The 24,030-nt window shown below is 46.9% G+C and overlaps 3 protein-coding genes across 3 annotated transcripts; 1 reads left to right on the top strand and 2 right to left on the bottom strand.

The window, feature by feature from the left end:
• Positions 1-85: 85 nt before the first annotated feature.
• Positions 86-15,648, top strand: jph2 (junctophilin 2). The gene is made up of 6 exons (XM_056583701.1): positions 86-1,183; positions 3,000-3,816; positions 10,875-10,993; positions 11,859-12,835; positions 13,365-13,458; positions 13,722-15,648. The coding sequence occupies exons 1-5, from the start codon at positions 805-807 to the stop codon at positions 13,443-13,445; spliced, it is 2,373 nt and encodes a 790-aa protein (XP_056439676.1). The 5' UTR covers positions 86-804; the 3' UTR covers positions 13,446-13,458; positions 13,722-15,648.
• A 334-nt stretch (positions 15,649-15,982) lies between these two features.
• LOC130376952 (tubulin alpha chain-like) lies at positions 15,983-19,115 on the bottom strand. Its single transcript, XM_056583913.1, has 4 exons — positions 18,986-19,115; positions 17,934-18,159; positions 17,694-17,842; positions 15,983-17,048 (listed from the first exon to the last, which is right to left on the bottom strand). Exons 1-4 carry the CDS (start codon positions 18,986-18,988, stop codon positions 16,074-16,076), a joined length of 1,353 nt encoding a protein of 450 aa, XP_056439888.1. The 5' UTR covers positions 18,989-19,115; the 3' UTR covers positions 15,983-16,073.
• A 1,028-nt stretch (positions 19,116-20,143) lies between these two features.
• Positions 20,144-22,946, bottom strand: LOC130376866 (tubulin alpha-1B chain). Its single transcript, XM_056583811.1, has 4 exons — positions 22,672-22,946; positions 21,536-21,758; positions 21,299-21,447; positions 20,144-21,214 (listed from the first exon to the last, which is right to left on the bottom strand). Exons 1-4 carry the CDS (start codon positions 22,672-22,674, stop codon positions 20,234-20,236), a joined length of 1,356 nt encoding a protein of 451 aa, XP_056439786.1. The 5' UTR covers positions 22,675-22,946; the 3' UTR covers positions 20,144-20,233.
• Between the last annotated feature and the right edge of the window lie 1,084 nt (positions 22,947-24,030).

A 24,030-nucleotide genomic window follows, 5' to 3' on the forward strand; every position in this document is an offset into this window, starting at 1 on the left:
ACCGCAAGCAGCAGAGAGACCCGCACTGAGTTGTTGACTGTTGAACTGCTGAAAGTTTTTAGATTTAAGGAACTCTGCTCGTCATACTATACCGATTTGGAAAGAACGAGGATATTATATTTATATTTAATTTGACTCGTTTGATTGAACGTTTAATGTTTGAGTGTAACCATCATACCAGTTCAAAAAAGTCCCGGGCCTTGGTAAAGAGGTTCAACAGGAGTATTAAAAACGGCCTACTAGTTAAGAGATGGTATGCACGCCCAGACCCGAGGTGGGAACGCTCCGGGATTGGGGAGCCGGGATTGGGTTGTATTTTTGGACCGGTGTGTGTAGGGACCGGTCGCCTTGTTAGGTCTGCTCAAGTATCTCCAACAGCAGCAACTGTCAGGAGAAGCTGACTGAAGAGGACGGGACGGGACAGGGCTGCTCTGTCTGTCCACCTTGAAGGCCATGCAAGATCCGTAGGCCACAACAGGACCATATCCATTCACAAGAAAGAAAAGAACGTCAACTACAAAAGTATTCTGCAACTATTGGAAAAGGAGCATGAGTTATACAAAGGAACCCAGAAAGAAGACACTGGATCCCAAGATTAGAAGAAGCTTTTGATCTACTAGTGAATGTTCCTGTAAAGCGGGTCAACATGTTCCCTCGGCCCACCTTCACGCAAGTGGTTTAATGAACTAAAGAACCCGTTTGGATGTCAGGCGAAGGTGATCTAAGATTGGCAGGTTTTTATCTTCAGCGAGGTCAGAAGACGGATCAGCTTCTCGGTAGGTGACCTGCAGGTTCTTGGGAGGTATGAGTGGAGGTCGCTTTGAATTTGATGACGGCGGAGCTTTCTGTGGAGGTTGGGAAGGAGGTAAGGCTCACGGACATGGGATCTGCACTGGACCCAAAGGGCAGGGGGAATTCTCTGGCTCCTGGAATTACGGATTCGAAGTGGTTGGGGTCTACACCTGGCCCAGTGGGAACACCTACGAGGGGTACTGGTCACAGGGAAAACGACACGGTCTCGGGGTAGAAACCAAGGGACACTGGATTTACAGAGGGGAATGGACCCATGGCTTCAAAGGAAGATACGGCTCGCGTCTGAGTGTTGGCAGTGGGGCCAAGTACGAGGGGACCTGGAATAATGGACTTCAGGATGGATATGGCACAGAGACCTATGCTGATGGAGGTGAGAAGTGTTGAGACCATGTGGTTGAGACGTTGGATTGAGGCATTCTCAACGTGTGTGTTTTATGGAATGTTTATATCTTTTATGATTCAACATTTGTTTCGTTTTTTTTTTTTTAAAGTAGGCCTACATTAGTTATCATGTAATAATGGCTTTCAAATTTTGCCACAAAAGTCAGTACATTCAGCCTCCTGGACCTGGCCATATTATGGACTAGGCCACAGGGCCCAATTCCCTGTGGCCCTTGCTCTTTTGGGTCCGGGCCAAAAGTTTGTATGTCCAAATAGAATGTGACTAGTTGGGCCCCTTATAGACACCAGCAATGGTCCATCTCTACCAGGAGGGCCCCAGCTACAGTGTGTCTGTACCAGGAGGGCCCTAGCTACAGTCTGTCTCTACCAGGAGGGCCCTAGCTACAGTCTGTCTCTACCAGGAGGACCCTAGCTACAGTCCGTCTCTACCAGGAGGGCCCTAGCTACAGTCTGTCTCAGGAGGGCCCCAGCTACAGTGTGTCTGTACCAGGAGGGCCCTAGCTACAGTCTGTCTCTACCAGGAGGGCCCTAGCTACAGTCTGTCTGTACCAGGAGGGCCCTAGCTACAGTCTGTCTCTACCAGGAGGACCCTAGCTACAGTCCGTCTCTACCAGGAGGGCCCTAGCTACAGTCTGTCTCAGGAGGGCCCTAGCTACAGTCTGTCTCTACCAGGAGGGCCCTAGCTACAGTCTGTCTCTACCAGGAGGGCCCTAGCTACAGTCTGTCTCTACCAGGAGGGCCCTAGCTACAGTCTGTCTCTACCAGGAGGGCCCTAGCTACAGTCTGTCTCTACCAGGAGGGCCCTAGCTACAGTCTGTCTCTACCAGGAGGGCCCTAGCTACAGTCTGTCTCAGGAGGGCCCTAGCTACAGTCCGTCTCTACTAGGAGGGCCCTAGCTACAGTCTGTCTGTACCAGGAGGGCCCTAGCTACAGTCTGTCTGTACCAAGAGGGCCCTAGCTATTAGTTTGTAATTTGTTCGGGCTAAGCCACAATGGTACAGAATAGGTAGACAAGGGATATTAATGTTCACTTCATACTTGGAGGCCTCCCCCCTCTTGCTGCTAGCTCCAGCATGCACCTGGACCTCATTACATAGTGTTACCCAGGAACTCTTTCAAACCAGGAAAAATCATTGTCTCCTGCTTCAGTCGGACCGTGGACTATAATCTACATTTTGAAGAAACTAAAGAAAGCTGTTATTCTCCTGCTCAAAAGGTTATATAATTATGTCAGACTAACATGACAAATATTTCGTGCAAGAATGGACTAAATTTAATTCAATAGACATTCCGAGTTATTTTGAGCACATCTCCTCTTCTGAAGGCCTGTTAAACCTCAATGATTGGCTATCTGATACAAGGCCAGTGTAGACGCCGTAGGAAAAGCAATTGTGACGAGTACCAGGCCGGAAAATGGCAAATGTCCCTCCAGCTGACTCATCAGCCCTGGGGCCCCGTGCGTTAAGGGGCGCACCGAGGGCTGCTGGCCGGGGAACATGGTACCACCAGATATCCAGGGGTAAATATAGCCCCCCAAACCCTGTGCCCCCGTGGCCTTACATTTCTGGGTCTGTCCCTCTGGAATCCACCCACGTGTCTGTTATATCCCCAGTCCAGACACGTTGTGTTTGTGCCCGGCATAAATTCCCAGGCCTTAGATACTTTATGCCAATGGCACCGGCCTTCCAATGTTTGATTGAAAAGACAATTAAGAAATAAGAAAGGACGATTTAGAAGAAAGTGGGAAGATGTTGTGGTTAATTGTTGCCCGCTGTCTCTTCCAGGCACGTTCCAGGGCCAGTTCACGGGGGGCATGCGTCACGGCTACGGGGTCCGCCAGAGCGTCCCCTTTGGCATGGCGGCCGTGGTGCGCTCCCCGCTCCGCACCTCGCTCACCTCCCTGCGCAGCGAGCAGAGCAACGGCGCTGTGCTGCAGCAGGACGTCCCGATGATCACCACCACCAACGCGGCGGGGGAGGAGACCTGCACCCCCACGCCCACACAGCTGGGGCCGTCCCGCGGCGGCTTCGCCCTCACCCTCCAGGTGGACCCCGAGGCCGTCAAGCCCAAGAAGAAGGGCCTGTTCAACAGAGGCTCCCTGCTGGGCAAGCTGAAGAAGTCGGACTCGCGCACCTCCCTGTCCAGCCAGAAGAGCAAGATCAGCTTCCTGAGGACCGAGTCGGCGCTCAGCTCCAACAACAGCGACGCAAACTCCACCATCAGCATCGGGGATGACAGCCTGGCCGGCGCCGAGGACTTCCCCCCCGTGGAGGCGGACATCGACGCCACCACCACGGAGGTGTACATGGGCGAGTGGAAGAACGACAAGCGCTCGGGGTACGGAATAAGCGAGCGGTCCAGCGGGCTGAAGTACGAGGGAGAGTGGCTGAACAACCAGAGACACGGCTACGGATGCACCAGCTTCCCCGAGGGCGGGAAGGAGGAGGGCAAGTACCTCAACAACATGCTGGTCAAGGCCATGAAGAAGAGGGTGATCAACATCAGAGGCACCAAGATCAAGCAGAAGGTTGAGCGGGGGCTGGAGGGCGGGCAGAGGGCCGCCGCCATCGCCAAGCAGAAGGCCGAGATCGCGGCGTCCAGGTGAGGACAGGCTCCAGCTGCCATCTTGCTATCCCGTCATTGTTTACCAAGGTGGCGTTACCTAGCAACAATCTGCCTTAGGCTCAGACTCTATTATTAAGAACCACAGCACAGCTTTTTTATTCAGAGCTAATTTTACAGGAAATCTTTGCAAACGCGTACTTCAAACAAGTGAAGTTAGAAATAGATTTTGAACAGATTTACCAGATCATAGAAAAACTAATTAGGTTAATCAGCTGGTAAAGCCACATATGTATCAGTATATCACAGATTTAACTATGAACAGGGAGACAATGCACACAGGGGGATCCAAATTATGTTCAGCTAATAATATGGGGTGCATTATACCTGTAATTGTTACCCTAGTTCATTATCCCCTTTGTGTTTTTGATTTGGTTCCTTTAGCTCATTAGAGCTATTATTTATTATTGATAGTTAATGGTGGAAGGTGATTAACTTTGTAGAGTTAGATTATTCTCACGCGCTGAAATTCATATGTGACCAAATATCTCAAAGGTTAATTGAAGCCTTCGAAGCTGTCTTCTAATTGTGGTTAGGGACATTGCTATGGGGCTTTGGTTACTCCTAGCTCTCTGAGCCCCCTAGATTTTTGTATCCCCCTACTTAAGACTTAAAGGGGACCTATTATGACTTTTATGACCTATAAACGTTGTTATAATGATTGATAGTAATGTTTAACCATACACAAAAGACAATGTCGATTTTCGGGAAACTCTTCCTCTCATCTGGGCGCTTTCAGCATTCTCTGTCAACGCTCGGTTTCGTCCTTCTCCGCCCCCTCGCCCCCCTCCTGCCAACCCAACTCCGTTGTGATTGGTTAACTTCCTTGAAGCACGCGCGCGGGCAGTTTGACCGGGCATATGGGGGCGCGGCAGGAGTGCATCTACGTAGATGATTTCCCGGAAATGTGAACAACTGAATCGCAAACGTTGTCCCGAGTGTTTAGCGCTCCGCACAGCCACCCCAGACTGTCAGCAGGGAATACGTCGAAATGCATGTACGTCATTATTTCACACTTTAGTACGGTTAAACATGACTATCAATCATTATAACAACGTTTATAGGTCATAAAAGTCGAAAAAGCATCATAGGTCCCCTATAAGTACAGTTGATGTCACTGAGAGCAGGGATATATAGTTGCATTGTCCAACCTGAAGTAGTATTTGAAAAAAATATGTTATGCCACAACAACGGCTGTCAAGTTAAGCAGAAGAAGGATTGTGGTATCGTTTACTCTTTACCCTGTTGCCCTTATGACAGAAAACATCTACAGCAGGATGCCATCTTGGTTCCCCCTTGCCCTTATGAAAGGAAACATGTACAGCAGGAGGCCATCTTGGTTCCCCCTTGCCCTTATGACAGGAAACATCTACAGCAGGAGGCCATCTTGGTTCCCCCTTGCCCTTATGACAGGAAACTTCTACAGCAGGAGGCCATCTTGGTTCCCCATTGCCCATTCTACTTGATAGAGGCTGGTAACGTTTGCACAGACACCAAGAGTGGTGTTAAAGTGTAATTCCGGCGATAATTTAACCCAGGGTCTTTTTCGGCATGAAGACCCATAAAATATGCCCTCCAGACACTTTGGATCATAAGTCACTATGAGGGACCTCAATTGCATAGATTTCTCAATAGCCTTACAGTGAATGTTTACTTCTATCTTCAATGGAGAAGAATTCCATTTGCATTGTATCACTCAAGCCTTTTTTCTTTCATTCAACAATCATTCTGGAGAAATAAAATATGCATCAGTAGGTATCCACTAACACACAGTAATTGGCCCCTTACATTTTCCCAATAGGCCAAAATATACAAAATAGTTCCATTTTAAAAGTTGATATTGCAGAGGATGTTCCCAGAGGGCTCATTGCCACAGCGCTGAAGGCTGGCCACACAGAAGGGGACACATTGAATCTCATTCTAAATGAGGGCCAGTTCGAAAGCTGCTTCAGTAGCATTGGAGTCCTTTAGGTGTGATCACAGCGCCTCTTCTCTCTTCACTTCAGTTGTAAATCTTTGGGAGTATTTAATATGTTATTATCTTTGGTTGGTCTTTCATAGATCCTATAGCTCATTGTGAGGCTGAAATTCCTTGTGTTCTGTAGTTTTTAACTGTAAAGTATTGCCGAAGAATCAACCATTTGTTGAAGGATGGATTTCTTGCGTTTCTCTATGGCCTTAAAAGGCCGTAGCATTTTCCCTTAACAATAATCCTTGGCACCTGAAATCAGCCAATTGTTTACAGTAAGTGAGGCTGCTGTGATGGACGACAGATCCTGTCCCTGCACAGATGGGAATCTAAATATTTGAACTGAAGGCTAAGCTGCATTATAAGAGTTATGAGGCAGTGTTACTTTAAGAACTAATCTAATATCATATGCATCATCTCAACCGACTGGCCTGCATAGCCTTCCATGGATAGTCAAGAGCTTCTTACCAGGAGCTAAGAATGGAACTCATTAAGATGGCGCTACTTTAAACAGCGCTTCATGTAACACATTCTAGACAGAACAAAACACAAAGACCATCCTGCATCTAACTCATTTATTATGGCTCTCATACAGTACTGGAAGGAGATACACTGGAATCCCTTATTATTCAAGACAAACACACAATTGTGCATTGTACATTCGCTCCTCTTTAGTGTGCCCCAACAACGGCCATGCCGTCAGTGGCATGCCAGACCTCATCAGCTCACCAACCATGTCCAGTTAACCGAGGATTCCCTGGCATCAACCCAGTGAAGGTGTCTCCGCTTGTGGTTGTGTTGAGTTGTAGGGAAGGTTGAGTGGGGGCAGGAGGCCGGATGTTTTTATGGTCTGTTTGGTCGCCCATACTGGGTGCAAATGATTCATGGGTGGGGGCCCTGTGTCACAGAGGAGCCCTGACTAAATATGGACAGGCCAGAAGCTTGCTAGTATCACAATCAGGGGAGAATGCAGGAGCTGATCCACCCCCTCCTCCCCATTGTCTTCTAAACTCATCTCTACTGCCTATAGTCGGAGAAGCCTGCCAGGCACACCTTCTAACTTGAATGGGCTACTCCTCTCGCACTATCTTTAGCACTCACAATCTTTGTAATAACCACAGTCTCCAGCTTTTATTCTGCCACACAGTTGGTTTGTGCCCCTCCTGTGATCTCTTAACTTGTGTGTACTGTGTATGTATTTCAGAATCAGTTCAGCGCTTGGGTGTAGGAGCTTTTATGGACTTTATCACTGTACACGCACCAGTTACAGATGTCAGACACCAGTCCACCTTGCGTCAGCAGCGGTGTCGAATGGTTCAGCGGATATAAATAGGACCCCCACTCCGGCTCATATGCAAGTGCTTGGTTATAAACGCAGAGCATATAGACGGGGCAGCACCTAGATCCTCTAGTGTGTGGCTTTGCACACACGCGGCCTGCTGCTGACACAGGCGTTCTGTGGCTGTGACAGACGTCAACAAGGCAAGGCTCGGGTTCCATCAGGGACAAGGGAAATGCCGGAGATATGTCATGATTGAAAAGGAACCTGCAATTAAATGACGCTCTTTTAAAGCTATGGGAGGCAAATAAATAATAATTATTTTTTTTAAATAATAAAATAAAATAATAAAAGTATCTGTGGTCATTTCATCTGGCCCGAATGAAAGGATTGTTCACTACCTGCCGAGCTAGCTACCTGCTAGATACCTACCGGCCTAGCTACCTACCTGCTAGCTTGCTGCCTGCCTATCCTAGCTTTAATGCTTCAGTCGACAACAATGTGGAATTGATGGTCTCACAGTTATGTGAGTCCTTCATTTTCTGACAGACATAATGCCTCATGGACGGACGTGTCGGCCATCTTTTAATAGATAGTCAATTAACTTGAACATTCTCTCTCTCTCTCTCTCTCTCTCTCTCTCTCTCTCTCTCTCTCTCTCTCTTCATTTCTTTCCTTGCATTGTATTCTCCATCACTGTCTTGCTTTCTCTCCTTCAATCTTTCCTTCCACTTTATTCTTCCTCTTATCTCTGGCACACACGTGTGGGCATGGGAACATGCACACACACACACACACACACACACACGCACACACACACACACACACACACACACACACACACACACACACACACACACACACACACACACACACACACACACACACACACACACGCACACGCACACGCACACTCACACGCACACACACACACACACACAAGCGCACAAACATACACACGCATAGCCAAATGCACACACACAAACAACATGCATGCACACAGAAGACTTGTCCACATACACAACCTTACTTTTTATAGTTGAATTGGACCCTCCCCAGAGATCAAGTAGCACATGCCAGGATGACAGGCCCTCTTGGCGGTGGACGTCAGCAGGGCCGACTGCGGCTTGACACAGAGCAGGCGCGGAGGGTAGGGGAGCCTCAGTAGGGCTTCTTCAACACACTCATTATGTACCGCGCCACTCAGCTATATAGAGGAACATACATGGTATACGTTACGCCATAATTGGTTTCCTATTACAATAAATAGTTCAAAGTTTTCCTTGACAACTTAGACACACTGTTTATATATCTGTCCCACAAGTACCCCCCTGTCACACACACACACGCACACGCACACGCACACACACACATACACACACACACCAGGAGCCGTGGTCTCCATTGGGGGAGAGTTTAGGTCCGCCTGCAGGAAGACCACACATACAGTACACCACTGCTCTCCCCATTCACAAATGATATTCTCAATGCTGATACTATTATTAATGTATGTTTAATAATTAATATGTTTCTGCATAGCACAGAGCTTTGGTTTTACAAACAGAACAAAAATTCTGAGCTGACTAGGAATAGAAAATGGGCGCCATTCGTCCCCATCCGTTTTCTCCCACCCACAACGTGGGAACCCACCCAGTAGGACCACTGGAAGTAAGGTAGGGGACTGAACCCACCCAGTAGGACCGCCTGGAGGTAAGGTAGGGGACTGAACCCACCCAGTAGGACCGCCTGGAGGTAAGGTAGGGGACTGAACCCACCCAGTAGGACCACTGGAAGTAAGGCAGGGGACTGAACCCACCCAGTAGGACCGCCTGGAGGTAAGGTAGGGGACTGAACCCACCCTGTAGGACCACCTGGAGTTAAGGTAGGGGACTGAACCCACCCTGTAGGACCACCTGGAGGTAAGGTAGGGGACTGAACCCACCCAGTAGGACCACTGGAGGTAGGGAAGTGGTTGAAGGAATGTAAAAAGTGGGCCTAGTTATTGATGGTACATTCGGAAGACCAGTGTCATCAACTTTGACTGTTGAATGAATGACGTTCAGCACCGCAATATAAACCACCTGATGGAACAAACTGAGACAACAGACTAGGACCCTGCAGGGTTACCAGTTTTTTTTTTGGACAGGCGTTGTAAACTAGCATTTATGCTAATACACTGTAAACAATGCATCTGGTTCGTCCAATGACATTGTCATGTCCTTGTCCAAATAAAATCTACTATTACGTCCATGAGGCCGGTACGATATGTCCAGTACTTGAGTGAGTCAATGCCTGAAATGTTCAGAAGTTCCAGAGTCTAGAACCAGCAGCGGCGTCGAGGTGGTCTAGCGGCGAGGTGGTCTAGGGGCGAGGTGGTCTAGCGGCGAGGTGGTCTAGGGGCGAGGTGGTCTAGCGGCGAGGTGGTCTAGGGGCGAGGTGGTCTAGCGGCGAGGTGGTCTAGGGGCGAGGTGGTCTAGCGGCGAGGTGGTCTAGCAGCGAGGTGGTCTAGCGGCGAGGTGGTCTAGGGGCGAGGTGGTCTAGCGGCGAGGTGGTCTAGCCGCGAGGTGGTCTAGCGGCGAGGTGGTCTAGCGGCGAGGTGGTCTAGCGGCGAGGTGGTCTAGGGGCGAGGTGGTCTAGCGGCGAGGTGGTCTAGCGGCGAGGTGGTCTAGCGGCGAGGTGGTCTAGCGGCGAGGTGGTCTAGGGGCGAGGTGGTCTAGGGGCGAGGTGGTCTAGGGGCGAGGTGGTCTAGGGGCGAGGTGGTCTCCTTGTGCTCCTTCTGGAGCGTCTTCTCTCACAGCGCGGGGCGTTACAGTGCGTAACAGCTGCTGCATGTCAGCGGAGCGCTGTCATTCCAGCCTTCATATTCTCCTCCTGCGGGGAGGAGGACCCCCGTCCCGGAGGAGGAGGTGTTGACTGCCGGGACGGGTCGAGGGGAAACTCAAGGGTGTGCTGATGGTCCCGACAGGAAGGGTCTCCCTGCTCCCACCCCACCTCCCATGGGAGGGCTTGGGTCGGGGGGGGGGGCTATATTCAGACCAGTGTAACGTTACAGTATTTCAAGCATTCACAGAGTGTTCAAAATCACAAATACTCCTCTGTTAATCTGGTCAGTGTGGCGTGAGGTCATTCAGGCACGGTTTCATTCTTCTTCTTTAAAAGAAAAGTGTTGTTCTATAGGCTTTAAACATCCGTTGACATTGTATTGCGTAGAAGTCAATCCAATTGTTTGCAATATACAGGAACTTTACGGCGGTTTGGCTTAGTCTCCAACTGATACTTGTATAGGGTACAGGATAGGCCTACTAGAATAGTGGACAAAGCCCTACACATTGGTTAACAGTTAGCTCACACCCCCTGTGGCTCTGCAGATAATAATACTAATGAACCATCCCACACACACAAGCACACACACACACACACACACGCAAGCACACACACTGAGGACGGCTGGGCGGGGCCTGTCCCCGGGGACACTGAGGACGGCTGGGCGGGGCCTGTCCACACACACCTCTCCACTATCACCTCCACTTTCAAACTGCGATTTATTGCATGTCGTGCAAAACCTCTGAGGGTGACAGAGGTTTTGCCTTCCACAGCAACATTAGCGGCGAAACCAAGACTGTTAATGCCAGTGCCATGCGTTTCTGATTCACCAACGATAACTAGAAGTCTACTACTTACTCCACACTGGAGACAGCCGGCTAGAGGAGCGAGGTGCTCACTGCATCAGAGGAGCAGCGGAGTGCTGCTGTGTGGCCGAGGGGTTCAACAGGATGTTGTCATTCTCAGGACGTGCCACGCCAAGGCCAAGGCGGAGGGAGCAGACCAGGCGGCCATGGCCTCCAACTCAGAGTCCAGCATCGCCCGCCTGGTGGCCACAGAGCTGTCCCCTTCGTTTCACCAGCCAGGTCTGGGCTCTTCTTTCTTCATGTCCAATAAATATGTTTGTATTTCATTCTATACACTTATAGGATGCAAATGTTATTCAGTATACTGATCTACTTATATTTTGACAAGTAAGAGATGAAAACAACACAAACTTATATAGCAAGGAGGTAAAGAACTATAAAATACATCAGCAAGAAAACAAAGACAATACACAAATGATTGCAACTTTATAGTGATTCTTTTCTTTTTGAACAACGTAGCATGGTAACGTCTTCCTTTACTAGTGTGGAAGGGAACGTATCGCTTTAGACAGGCAGACCGCTAGTCAAAAAGAACCTTGTAGACCCATGAATATACTGTACACCTTTTCCCATCTGCTTTCGGTGCTTAGTACACCGAAGCACCTTATGATGCAAGCGCAAAGCGCAAAGCAGCTCCTTGGCTGGTCTGTTGCTGATGCTACAAGGACACAAGGACACATCGTGACTGAAGCCTGGGATGCATCTTTCCTACCTTCCCCAGCAGGGAGAGACCATAGAGTACTGCAGCACTCAATCAAAGCATTGCTGCAGTTTATACAGGTTGACTGCTATGAGTAACAGCCTATACCTCAATGAGACCTTTACAAAATAGAAAGAAAAGAGCAAGAACAATACCTTGATTTACAAGGTTGCATTTCCGTGACGTCATATCCACCATGAATGACTAGAGAGGCCGACAGTGATGAACCCATCTATCAAAGTTCAGAGTGTAAGGGGTAAGCAGTCCATCGTCTTCAGAGAGAAGGACTAATCCGTCTTCATCTGAGGTCTCAATGTCTCTTTTTACCTGATGCATGCGTGTCGTATGTATGGCGTGTATCTGTAACCCACGGTGGCCCCGCAGGTCCAGAGTATCTGAGGAAGCGCTTACTCCAGGACGGGGTTGAGGACAACGTGGACACCGACATGCACGAGCCGCTGCTGGCCGAGGAGGAGCCCCTGCCCACGCCCCCGGAGAGCCCGTCCATGAACGAGCTGGACCGCCTCATGCCTGGCTCCACTCCGGCCCGCACGCCCTCCCCCAGCCCTGGCATCACCAACAGGGAGGACCCCCTGCTGCTCCGACCAGGGAGCTGGAGCGGAGAGAAGAGCAGCAGAGGTGGAGGCAGCGCAGCCAGCAGCAGAGCCAACAGCAGAACCGCCAGCCGCCCCACCACCCCTTCGTCCTCCGCTTCTGTGCCGGCCCCGGCACCGACCTCGGCCCCCGAGGGCCCCGAGGTGGCGGCCCCCTCCGGCCCCGAGGTGGCGGCCCCCTCCGGCCCCCCGAGCCGCCAGAGCAGCGCGGGGGAGCCGGGCTCGGACCTGGAGATCAAGCCGCTGCAGAAGTTCGACGGCGAGGAGAGCGCCGCCGAGCCCGTGGACCCCGTGGGAACCGGCCTCGTCTCCCACGACGAAGACCAAGCCGCCCAGCCCATCGTCAAGGCTCCGCCCAAAGCTGCCGACAAGCCCGAGCCAGAACCCGCCGAGACGCCCGGCGAGCCGACCCCGCCGTCCGCCCCTCCGTCACGGGCCGCGTCCGCCCCTCCGTCCCGGGCCGCGTCCGTCCCTAGGATCAGCGTGGAACCCAGCAGCAGAACGCCCAGCAGGACGGGCAGCCGGTCGGAGACCAAGCCAGTCGAGAGACAGGAGCCCAGTCCCGCTCCGTCTCCCACACCCAAACTTCAAGCGAAGGTTGTAGCCAAGCCGGTAGAAGCCAAGGCTGTGATTGGCCAGCCAGCGGTGACATCACCAGCCACGGTGGAGACCAAAGTAGAGGCCAAGCAAAAGACAGTCATGAAGGTTCCGAGCAAAGAGAGGACTGTAGATTCTGTGGAGTTAGAGGTAAGGCAGCTTACCTTCACATATAATGTACCATTAGTTTGAGAACACTACAACTGTTTGTCCCCAATTACATTTTGTTAAGAACAAGGTCAAAGCCACACAGGGTATTTACAGTCATGATCAGGGCCGCCGGGCTGCGGGTATAAATTACACAGTTGAGGGGGGGTCCAAGGCATAGGGGAGCCCATGGGAATAAATAAAAAAATACAAATAATAATTATGTCTGTAGAATTTTCTACCACCCCCCCCCCCCCGTCAACAATTGTTCTCTCTCCCCGGTCAACAATTGTTCTCATGCCTTAGGCGAAAGGGCCGATAAGATTTTACACCGAAATAAAGTCAAGTTTAGGGCAAATATAATATATGAATATATCACTTTCGTCTTCAAGGGATAGGACTTATATATATCAGTAGGATTCCAGGGTCTGGGTTTGGCCTTATTGCAGCATATAGCCTGCCTGCACAGCTCTTCTGTTTGGAAGTGATGCATATGTTTGTATTGATTGTCGTCTTCTTCTTTCTTTCCAAGGGTCCGAACACAATCATGATCTGTATGGTCATCCTTCTGAACATCGGCCTGGCCATTCTCTTCGTACACATCTTGTCATGAGTCAAAAAAAAAGGTGAACCTAACACACAATGAAACTAAAGTGACAGCCCCCTTTTCTGGGGAAATACAAATAAGAACAACATCATCTGTGGTTTGGTTTGAGTGTTTGAACTCCAATTGATGAAGTGCTTCATCCATGACTCTGCAGTATAGCAAAACTATGTTGGAACTCTGTACATAATCTCTGCATCGATGCAGTGATATGACCAACTTAAGTGAACATTGGTAATAATGGATTTATCTCTCACTAATTTGTCATCTGCTGGTCTCCTGCAGGTCCACTAGCAAAGTTGGAGAGGGATGGCTTAGTCTGCCTTCTCAGTGACGACCAGCGATCACGCAGGGAGTCGCTCTTAAAAGAAATGCCTTATATGGATGATCACCGCTCTTCAAAGGTTCAGCTAAAGAGACAGAGGCTAACACTCTCACGAGGGATAAAGGAGGAGCTGTTGTCCGAATCTGAACGACAGTGGATGAAACTCAGTTCATGTGAATGTGATGCTGTATGTAGGGGTCTCTGGGACCTGTGACTGGGATACGGCTACGTGATGTGTTTCAGTGAATGCACGAGCATGCTATGGCTGGCAAAGATGGCGAGTAACAGTGTGTCAACACAGTACAGGCAGCTTTGAACCAAATCCTTTGACTGGCAGTTGCTGACCTGCTCTTTAGGCACATAGTAGATAGATTAATAATTTGTGGATTCCCAAATGTTTAAACTAGATAACTAAATTATTATTGTTGTTTGCCAATGTATATTTACAATTGATTTCTGGTTGATTATGGGCAAGATATACAAACTTAATACTGTCCTTAGGTCTCTTGAGCTTTTCACTATTAGTACTTAGGAACAAAGTAAATGATTTGGAGAAGATATTGTTCAAATAGGTTGTGACAAGGATTGAGTTTGAGAACATGAGCAAGTATCTCTTATGTCACTGCTTATTTTAATTGTTTTGATCTTTGTGTACAAAACACATTAGAATTGGATCGTTCTGGACTTCTCACAATTCATTTGTATTTCTTTGGGGAAATTGCAAAAACACACCTTACATTTCAATGTTTGGAGTTGATGAATGAAATAGGGTAGAAAAAATAATATGATTGGGCATGAACGTTATCGAGTCCTGCTTATAATTTTTTTATGTAAAAACAATGTCACAGGGCGGTTAGGTTGGAAAGGTTTTAGCGGTTGGATGGGTAGTTATGTTGGATGACGGTACAGAAAAGGGTGCGATGATAAGAAACTGTAAAAACGGTGTTTATTAAAGTGTAGGCAACTATGCATAGGTAAAAAAAAAGAAGATTTTTGTAGGGAGGAAATGTAAACCTAAAAAGCTATTTATTAATCTTTGGAACTGAGATTCTCAAGATGGAGGAAAGGAATTATGAGCTCCACGTCTTACAGCACTGATGCGCTCCGGACAGTTTTTATATTTCTCCCTGGATCCTAATATTAATGCACAAATTCACAATTATTGTAATGCAGCAAAATATTTCAAATAGAATTGTCTCTCTTGACGCTCGCACGTGAAAATCTGGAAAACAGGAATAGCTGTGCTTTATTTCTTCCCAGACACCATCAGTGCACTTGTGACCTAAACATGTATGATGCAACAGGTCAGAGGCGTTCAAAATATGCATTAATTTACTTACTCGATTTCAAGCTTCAACAATTTAATAAACTATTTTACATCCGTAATTTGTGTATTCGTTTTTTACATGGGTGTAGGATCCATTAGTAACCGATTTCCTTTTAGTTTCTAAAACACATTTTGTCTGTTTGAAATAAGGATTGGTGCGATTTGGTAAAATCGCATTTGTTGACATGAACATTTCCAAAATCAAAAAAATTCCAAATAAGTAAATGCTGAAGAAACACGTTACCTTGTGAAACATTTTTTAAATTTCCTGCATAAATGTTTCCAACAACCTTGGTGTTCTATGTTACTGGCCTTATGATATACCTAAATGTTGTATCTACGTTTCAGTTATGACTGTCCAGTAACTGAGGAAACCAGTTCGTATTTTTAAACCGCACCTGTCCCCTCAGTCCGACCACCAGGGGATCCAAGCTCTATTTAGACCTCCGCACAATGCCTCACTTCAGAAACGGTCAGGCAGCAGGTTTTCAAACCGGTCTGAAATGCAGCTCGACATTGTCCCTAGTTCTTGCTTCAGATATATTGTAGTTTCTAATCAATACGCTTAATACACAATTAAAAAAAAAAAAAAAAAAAACGTCCAAGACGTCACTTTACTCAAACGTGAAGCAGTTGACGTACTTAAGAGCAATGCGAGCCTACAGCGCCCTCTAGCTGTCTTTAGAAATGCAGTCATTTTGATGAATAATATCATCAGTTAACCCAATTGATTGAGGTTCATAAGACTATTTATGGAATACATGATAAATAATAATAATCGTAGCTCAACTTTGCATCAAGGAATGTTTGGACTGCATTTTTTGCTATGTATAGCCATACTGGGCACAACTTAAACAGTCAAACATAAGATCTGAAAAGGACAGGTCGACTTCAATTAAGATATTCAAAGACATAGTGCTGTTAGAACGATTTATTACCGACAATAGATCAAGGATCACAATTCCAGGCAAATCTTACAACACATCTAATACTCCTCATCACCCTCCCCATCTCCAACACTGTCAGCTCCCACCTCCTCATAATCCTTCTCCAGGGCTGCCATGTCCTCTCTGGCCTCAGAGAACTCTCCCTCCTCCATACCCTCACCCACATACCAGTGCACAAAGGCCCGCTTGGCATACATCAGATCAAACTTGTGGTCAAGACGAGCCCAGGCCTCTGCGATGGCAGTGGTGTTGCTCAGCATACATACAGCCCTCTGGACCTTGGCCAGATCTCCACCAGGAACTACAGTGGGGGGCTGGTAGTTGATGCCAACCTTGAAACCAGTTGGGCACCAGTCTACGAACTGAATCGAGCGTTTGGTTTTAATGGAGGCAATGGCTGCATTGACATCTTTGGGCACCACATCACCACGGTACAAAAGGCAGCAGGCCATGTATTTGCCGTGGCGTGGGTCGCATTTCACCATCTGATTGGCCGGCTCAAAGCAGGCATTGGTGATTTCCGAAACCGTTAACTGCTCATGGTATGCCTTTTCAGCAGAGATGACCGGGGCATAGGTGGCCAGAGGGAAATGAATACGGGGATAGGGCACCAAGTTGGTCTGGAACTCTGTCAGATCAACGTTAAGAGCACCATCAAAACGGAGGGAAGCAGTGATGGAGGACACAATCTGACTGATCAGCCTGTTGAGGTTGGTATAGGAAGGACGGTCAATATCTAGGTTCCTACGGCAAATATCATAGATGGCCTCATTGTCTACCATGAAGGCACAGTCAGAGTGCTCTAGGGTGGTGTGCGTGGTGAGGATGGAGTTGTAGGGCTCCACCACAGCAGTGGAGACCTGGGGAGCTGGGTAGATGGCAAACTCCAGTTTGGACTTCTTGCCATAATCAACTGATAGACGCTCCATCAGCAGGGAGGTGAAACCAGAACCGGTGCCACCTCCAAAGCTGTGGAACACCAGGAAGCCCTGGAGCCCAGTGCACTGGTCAGCCTGGGAACAGAAAACAATACCACTTTATCTTCCGGTATTTGAAATTAGCTGTTACTTGACCTTAAGATAAACGCAAAAGTAAATGACAAGAGCAAAACCCAAATTATAAAGTTTGGGTTTTTAAACATCTTGCATATGATTTTCATCAAAGTAATCTATGCTATAAAGTCTATTTTCTGTAGCCATTGGCCCCCAATAATGTCTCATTGAGTGCAGCATGTCAAACTGAAGACAGCTGTCCTGCTTATATTGTGTATATACATTTCCCAGCTGCCTTAGTGGTTTCCCCACTTCTTTGCTAGCCATGTTTACCACCATCAATAGCTTACACCTGTACTTGGAGCCAAATATGGAATTTGAAGACCATTTCTAGAATGTGGGGCTCCCTTCAGTAATTTGGCTTCTTAAGCCAAATTACCAGCCAGCAATTAATAATCACTGGCTGGATTTAAAAAATTGCTGTTTAAAGAAGGTAGTTCCATTAATCTTAGCAACATCTTAATCTAGAGGACTCTCAGACACCCTGAATAAGGGCCAGATACCCCTTCAGCCGTTACATGATCCATACATTCATCCCGAAACCACAATTGAAAATTACACGTATATGTATTTTGACGGAAGACATTTAACAACAGTTGTACGAACCAGCTTGCGCATCCTGTCCATCACTAGTTCGATGATCTCCTTGCCGATGGTGTAGTGTCCACGGGCGTAGTTGTTGGCTGCATCCTCCTTACCAGTAATCAGCTGCTCAGGGTGGAACAGCTGGCGGTAGGTCCCAGTGCGCACCTCGTCTGAAAACAGAAAAGATTAGGTTCCATTAATACTCAATAATTTAAGGCAATCAATAAATAAACAATCAATGCAACTGAGAGGGGAACCTACCAATGACAGTTGGCTCCAGGTCTACAAAAACAGCTCTGGGGACGTGCTTCCCAGCTCCAGTCTCACTGAAGAAGGTGTTGAAGGAATCGTCTCCTCCTCCAGAAGAGACCTTCATGCTGGGCATCTGCCCATCAGGCTGGATCCCATGCTCCAGACAGTAGAGTTCCCAGCATGCATTGCCCATCTGGACACCGGCCTGACCAACGTGGACTGAGATACATTCCCTCTAAAAGATGATAAAACAATCTAGTTTAGTACTCTACAAAACAAAAACCATAAGTAAGACCTTCAAATTAACAGAGGGCAACAGTGGGGAGAAGATCGTGAAATGAGATCAAACGCATGGATGATGGACATTGCCCGGCCTATTTCACAACTGAACTGCGTCACCGATCGGGGTGGGGTTAGTGCGGATAGAGGATGCCTTTGTGTTGCACCAGATACGAAAACATCATGACAAACCACCTGACAGGCTGCAAGATTAATTATATTTAGTGACCAGAGTTCGAATCACGGAGAACATCACAGGCTACAATACATAAAACATACGAGTGGAAATGTATTTTGCCTCCATTTCATCACATGGGATATTAGCAGTTAAAATGGCAACTGCGTAGGATGCCTCTTCTCGATGCAAAGAGAAAATGAAACTCGATTAGAAATATACATCATCGAGAGCGTTACACCTTTGACAATGGTAAGGCTCGTTTACGGATACCGCTCATTAACTATGTGTTCTTCCACCGAAATAAATACTCCTTATTGTGAGCGGACTGAAGCGCATCGACGCCCAACGCGCCAACCTCAGCTATCAGCTGCAAACAGCGGGAAACTGAGGGAATCATGTTCAATATAGCAACAAAGTAACAGTATATATTCTGTCTAATAATCATTGATGCCAATCGTAGGTTGAGCCAATAGGATGGCAGAACGGCTGTTTTTGTCAGGTTCTGCATTAAGGAGTGAAATCAGACGTCATCGGGTGATTCTCATCAATAACCCACAGAAACATGAACTCAATCATTTTTGATAAGGAAAACTATCACGCTCACCATTTTTTCTGATGCGTCAAAAAATGGAAGTAGAAAAATAGAAGATTAGACGAAACACGAGGATTGCAGTAATTTCTTACAGGCAGACCTTTATGGGTCGATGTAAGAAGGATCTAGGCCTGGCCCCCGTTAGGCGGGCTGCTTTATACTTCCTCGTCGCGGAAAGGGGCTGCTCAATCCCATTGGCTGAGTGTCACATGAGCACGTTTCTATTGGATGAACCAGCACAGCATGTCGTGTTCGTTCATTGTCACGACAAGGGACGACTCTGCATAAAGTGGGGCAGTCGAAAGAGGCGAAATTAGAGTCTGGAGTCTGAGACTGAATCCTATTTGCGGTTAAATACCTATTTCTTAGTCACTGGCATTCACCCTACACTACATTTTATGATGGGAACAGCATTTATGTTATTGCATGAAGTCTTATTACGTTAAGGCATGTTATAATAACTCTCTCCTCCTCTTACACACACACACACACACGCACACGCACACGCACACGCACACAATTCGCTGTGTCACTAGGTCTGACTCCTTTAGTCTTGAAGGCCTGTTTTATTAGTCATTCAAAATGTGAATATCGCCCAAAGCAGTCCTCACAGATATAGCCTGCCTCCCCTGTCAACCATTTTGCCTTCAATAGGTAAGATATTCCATTAATGAATGTGTTTTATTGTCTCGTTAAACCAGAACAAAAGCTCTTATGATGAGCAAATATTTATTCAGAAATAACTGGTCTTTGAGACAGATTTTCTCACCAAATTACAAATCATAGGGGTGGTTTATTTAAACAATTCCTTCTTGTATTGTTAACACTTAAATATAAAAGATATATGTTTATTTGCTTTCATGTTTAAGGATTCATGTACTTAGGAAAATGCCTCAACAGACCCACTTTAAAATAAATTCTAGTCAAGTGCACATTTCAATACTATATTCAACCGAACACAAGAAACCTATGACAATCAATGTATTCATATTGGTAATGCCATAAGTTATATATATATATATATCGATAGATAGATAGATAGATAGATAGATAGATAGATAGATATACAGGGTATATCTCTAGATACAGATATATTCATTGGGAATGCTGCAAAACAACTAATGGTCCACTAATAGAAATCCTTGAAAAAATACACACATAACACTGGGCACCGGGAGATGTTGGAAGTTTCATTTTTATTTGAGATTTTTGAAGATTCCATAAGTATGCAGGATCATGGATCTTTCAAGTCAACTTCTGTTAATACTCCTCTCCTTCCTCCTCTCCCTCACCCTCAACTGAATCGACTCCCACCTCCTCATAATCCTTCTCCAGGGCTGCCATGTCCTCCCTGGCCTCAGAGAACTCTCCCTCCTCCATACCCTCACCCACATACCAGTGCACAAAGGCCCGCTTGGCATACATCAGATCAAACTTGTGGTCAAGACGAGCCCAGGCCTCTGCGATGGCAGTGGTGTTGCTCAGCATACATACAGCCCTCTGGACCTTGGCCAGATCTCCACCAGGAACTACAGTGGGGGGCTGGTAGTTGATGCCAACCTTGAAACCAGTTGGGCACCAGTCTACGAACTGAATCGAGCGTTTAGTTTTAATGGAGGCAATGGCAGCATTGACATCTTTGGGCACCACATCACCACGGTACAAAAGGCAGCAGGCCATGTATTTGCCGTGGCGTGGGTCGCATTTCACCATCTGATTGGCCGGCTCAAAGCAGGCATTGGTGATTTCACCCACAGAGAGCTGCTCATGGTATGCCTTCTCAGCAGAGATGACCGGGGCATAGGTGGCCAGAGGGAAATGAATACGGGGATAGGGCACCAAGTTGGTCTGGAACTCTGTCAGATCAACGTTAAGAGCACCATCAAAACGGAGGGAAGCAGTGATGGAGGACACAATCTGACTGATCAGCCTGTTGAGGTTGGTATAGGAAGGACGCTCAATATCTAGATTCCTACGGCAAATATCATAGATGGCCTCATTGTCTACCATGAAGGCACAGTCAGAGTGCTCTAGGGTGGTGTGCGTGGTGAGGATGGCGTTGTAGGGCTCCACCACAGCAGTGGAGACCTGTGGAGCTGGGTAGATGGAGAACTCCAGTTTGGACTTCTTGCCATAGTCAACTGATAGACGCTCCATCAGCAGGGAGGTGAAACCAGAACCGGTGCCACCTCCAAAGCTGTGGAACACCAGGAAGCCCTGGAGCCCAGTGCACTGGTCAGACTGGAAACCAAGAAAGCACAAGGTCAGACAAAGATAGCAATTTGTATTGGGACAGTTTATGGTTCTTCATACTGAGATACCTACCAGCTTGCGGACCCTGTCCAGCACCAAGTCGATGATCTCCTTGCCGATGGTGTAGTGTCCACGGGCGTAGTTGTTGGCTGCATCCTCCTTACCAGTAATCAGCTGCTCAGGGTGGAACAGCTGGCGGTAGATCCCAGAGCGCACCTCATCTGAAACCAGCAAAGATTTGGTTCTGTTCATTCTCAATGGTGTATTGCATTTCATAAATAAAACATTGCAGAAGTGAGGGGAACCTACCAATGACAGTTGGCTCCAGGTCTACAAAAACAGCCCTGGGGACGTGCTTCCCAGCTCCAGTCTCACTGAAGAAGGTGTTGAAGGAATCATCTCCTCCTCCGATGGCTTTATCACTGGGCATCTGCCCATCAGGCTGGATCCCATGCTCCAGACAGTAGAGTTCCCAGCATGCATTGCCAATCTGGACACCGGCCTGACCCACATGGATGGAGATACACTCACGCTGGGGGGTAAGAAGAGGTTTGAGATTAGAGCTTATGTTCTTTGGACTGAGATGATAATGTGAGTGTATGTCGTGTTTTTACTTAAATGTATTTTATTAAGTCTGAAACTCACAAATACACACACTTGGAATTAGCTGAGAAAGCTTATCAAAAATAAATCCTGCCTTGGCTCTGCCTTTTCCCCGCACATATTTTAAGGAACAACCCAACCCATGTTTTTTTTCTGCAGAGCTTTTCTATGACGTAAAACCATGGCATATTGCGCATAGACTTCCATGGAGATAGGGCAGAAATGTTGTAGACTTCGGTCTCTTTAAAATATAATGAGCACACTTTTCCCCCATCTGTCGTTTGAATGATCTGTCTTTGTCTTTGTCTTTATTTTTTCCATTATTCCTGATTAGTAGGCCTACTGTTTGGTTACGCGGGGGGAGGGAAGACGACGACGACATCGGATGACACAAATGGTACATTCGGTTCTCGATTTATAAAGAACAAATTGCGTGATATAGATTCCTTTTATGTACTGCACACTGAGACCTCTAGAAAATAGGCTGGTGGCTTTGTAACAAAATGTCTGTTCAAGGAGTCTAATCTGATTTACAGAGCAGCAATGTGGGAAGAGGATTAGACCATGTTTTGCATGGCAGCAACGTACAATGAATTAAAGACCTAAATCTAAAATAATAAAGGCCTGTACATAAATATGGTATCTAAAATACATTTGTTTCATTGCTTAAAGGCTGTGCTAAAAAAAAAAGAAGGTATAATCATAACCATAACACGATGTGACAAGTAAATTGTGAAAAATCTCCCCAAACCCAATTCCAATCAGCAAAATAAACGACTCAAATTCGAATATCAATGTAAAGCAATCATGGTTAAAATAACATAGCGTAAATTAAGGCTTACCATTTTGCTCGTCGAGTTTATTCAATGTAAAGGGACAAGTCTGGTGCGTGGTCGCTACTGAGGTGCGCGGTGTCTGAGGCGGATCCGTGACGCGGCGAGGCGCTCTTCATCTGAGGGGGCAAGGTGCCGTTATCACACAGGGGAGTAGCCCTGTTTTCCTGAATGCTTTCACCAAGTTCACATTCCTCATTTGTCAATAGCAGATGACGAGTAGGCTAGTATCTGTGTTTCGTGATCTTAAATGGTAAAGTCTACAATGAATGGACCCTAGAGGACGCTCCATTAATGCACGCACATTAGCTAATTTGGTCAGCCGGTAGATGATCCGCCGTCTGAGCAGGTGCAGGAGATCAGTGCGCACAACATTTGTTTCTGTTTTAATAAACTGCAGCACAGAACGCAGACCTGTGAATTGGAAACATCGCAGGACCATATGGCAGCATGAACGGTACCCACACGGGACCGGTGCTTTGGGTATAGGTGGAGGCTACACAAAGAGACATGTTTGTCATACATGCCCACGTTTGATATTCATTTGTTTAATTGTATTTAATTGTTCATAACATATTTTAATGTTCTCCTTTTCATTGACGCTGGTCTCGTGACTGGGTAGGATTTGTCTGCTGTAGTCGCTCGATTGGACATATTCTCAGGTTGGAAAAGGCTACTGAGAATCCCGTCCCGAGTCAACATCAAGCCTGTAGTTCACAGCCTCGTCAGGGGCTCTGAAGCCCTACCTCACCACAGACTATGATATTTGACCAAATGTTCCGAGCAATTCCTGTTCAATGTGATGTGACTCATCTGGGGGAGCTGAGGAATCCGAGGCAGCTAATGTTACTGAATGCTTGGCTGTTTGACTGCAGGTTTTGATACTCTGGATCATGGCCCATTCAGACATTTAGCCACAGAAAGATCTGCAATGGCTTATAATGGAGGCTTCTTGCTTTTGGAAGGAGACATCCAGATGAAGACTGTTTATGTTATAAATCCATGGGCTATATATATCAAGGAGTATTTTCCTATTGCTCCATCAACGCAATACTGTTTTCATTCAGAGTATCAGTCCGCCAACAATCTGGGTGAAAATCTTACCGGTTAGCTTAATGCTAGCAGGGGGGCCGAGACTAAACAGTGGGGCTTCAACCACTAAATAGGTTCTAGAATCACTCTGCTGTGGAAGAAGTTTAAAACCACCAGTTTTTTGTGAAAAAATTATAAAAATTACATTATTGTTATTCTAATTTCTCTAGCAATTTTTAAATACACACGTTTTTTTTTTCTTTGAAAAATACACACATATGTAACTTAAGAACTTTATTCAGAACAAAGTTAGACTGATCTGTGTGTTTGTGTAAT

The sequence above is a fragment of the Gadus chalcogrammus genome, chromosome 1 (assembly GCF_026213295.1).
Source record: "Gadus chalcogrammus isolate NIFS_2021 chromosome 1, NIFS_Gcha_1.0, whole genome shotgun sequence".
NCBI lineage: Eukaryota > Metazoa > Chordata > Actinopteri > Gadiformes > Gadidae > Gadus > Gadus chalcogrammus.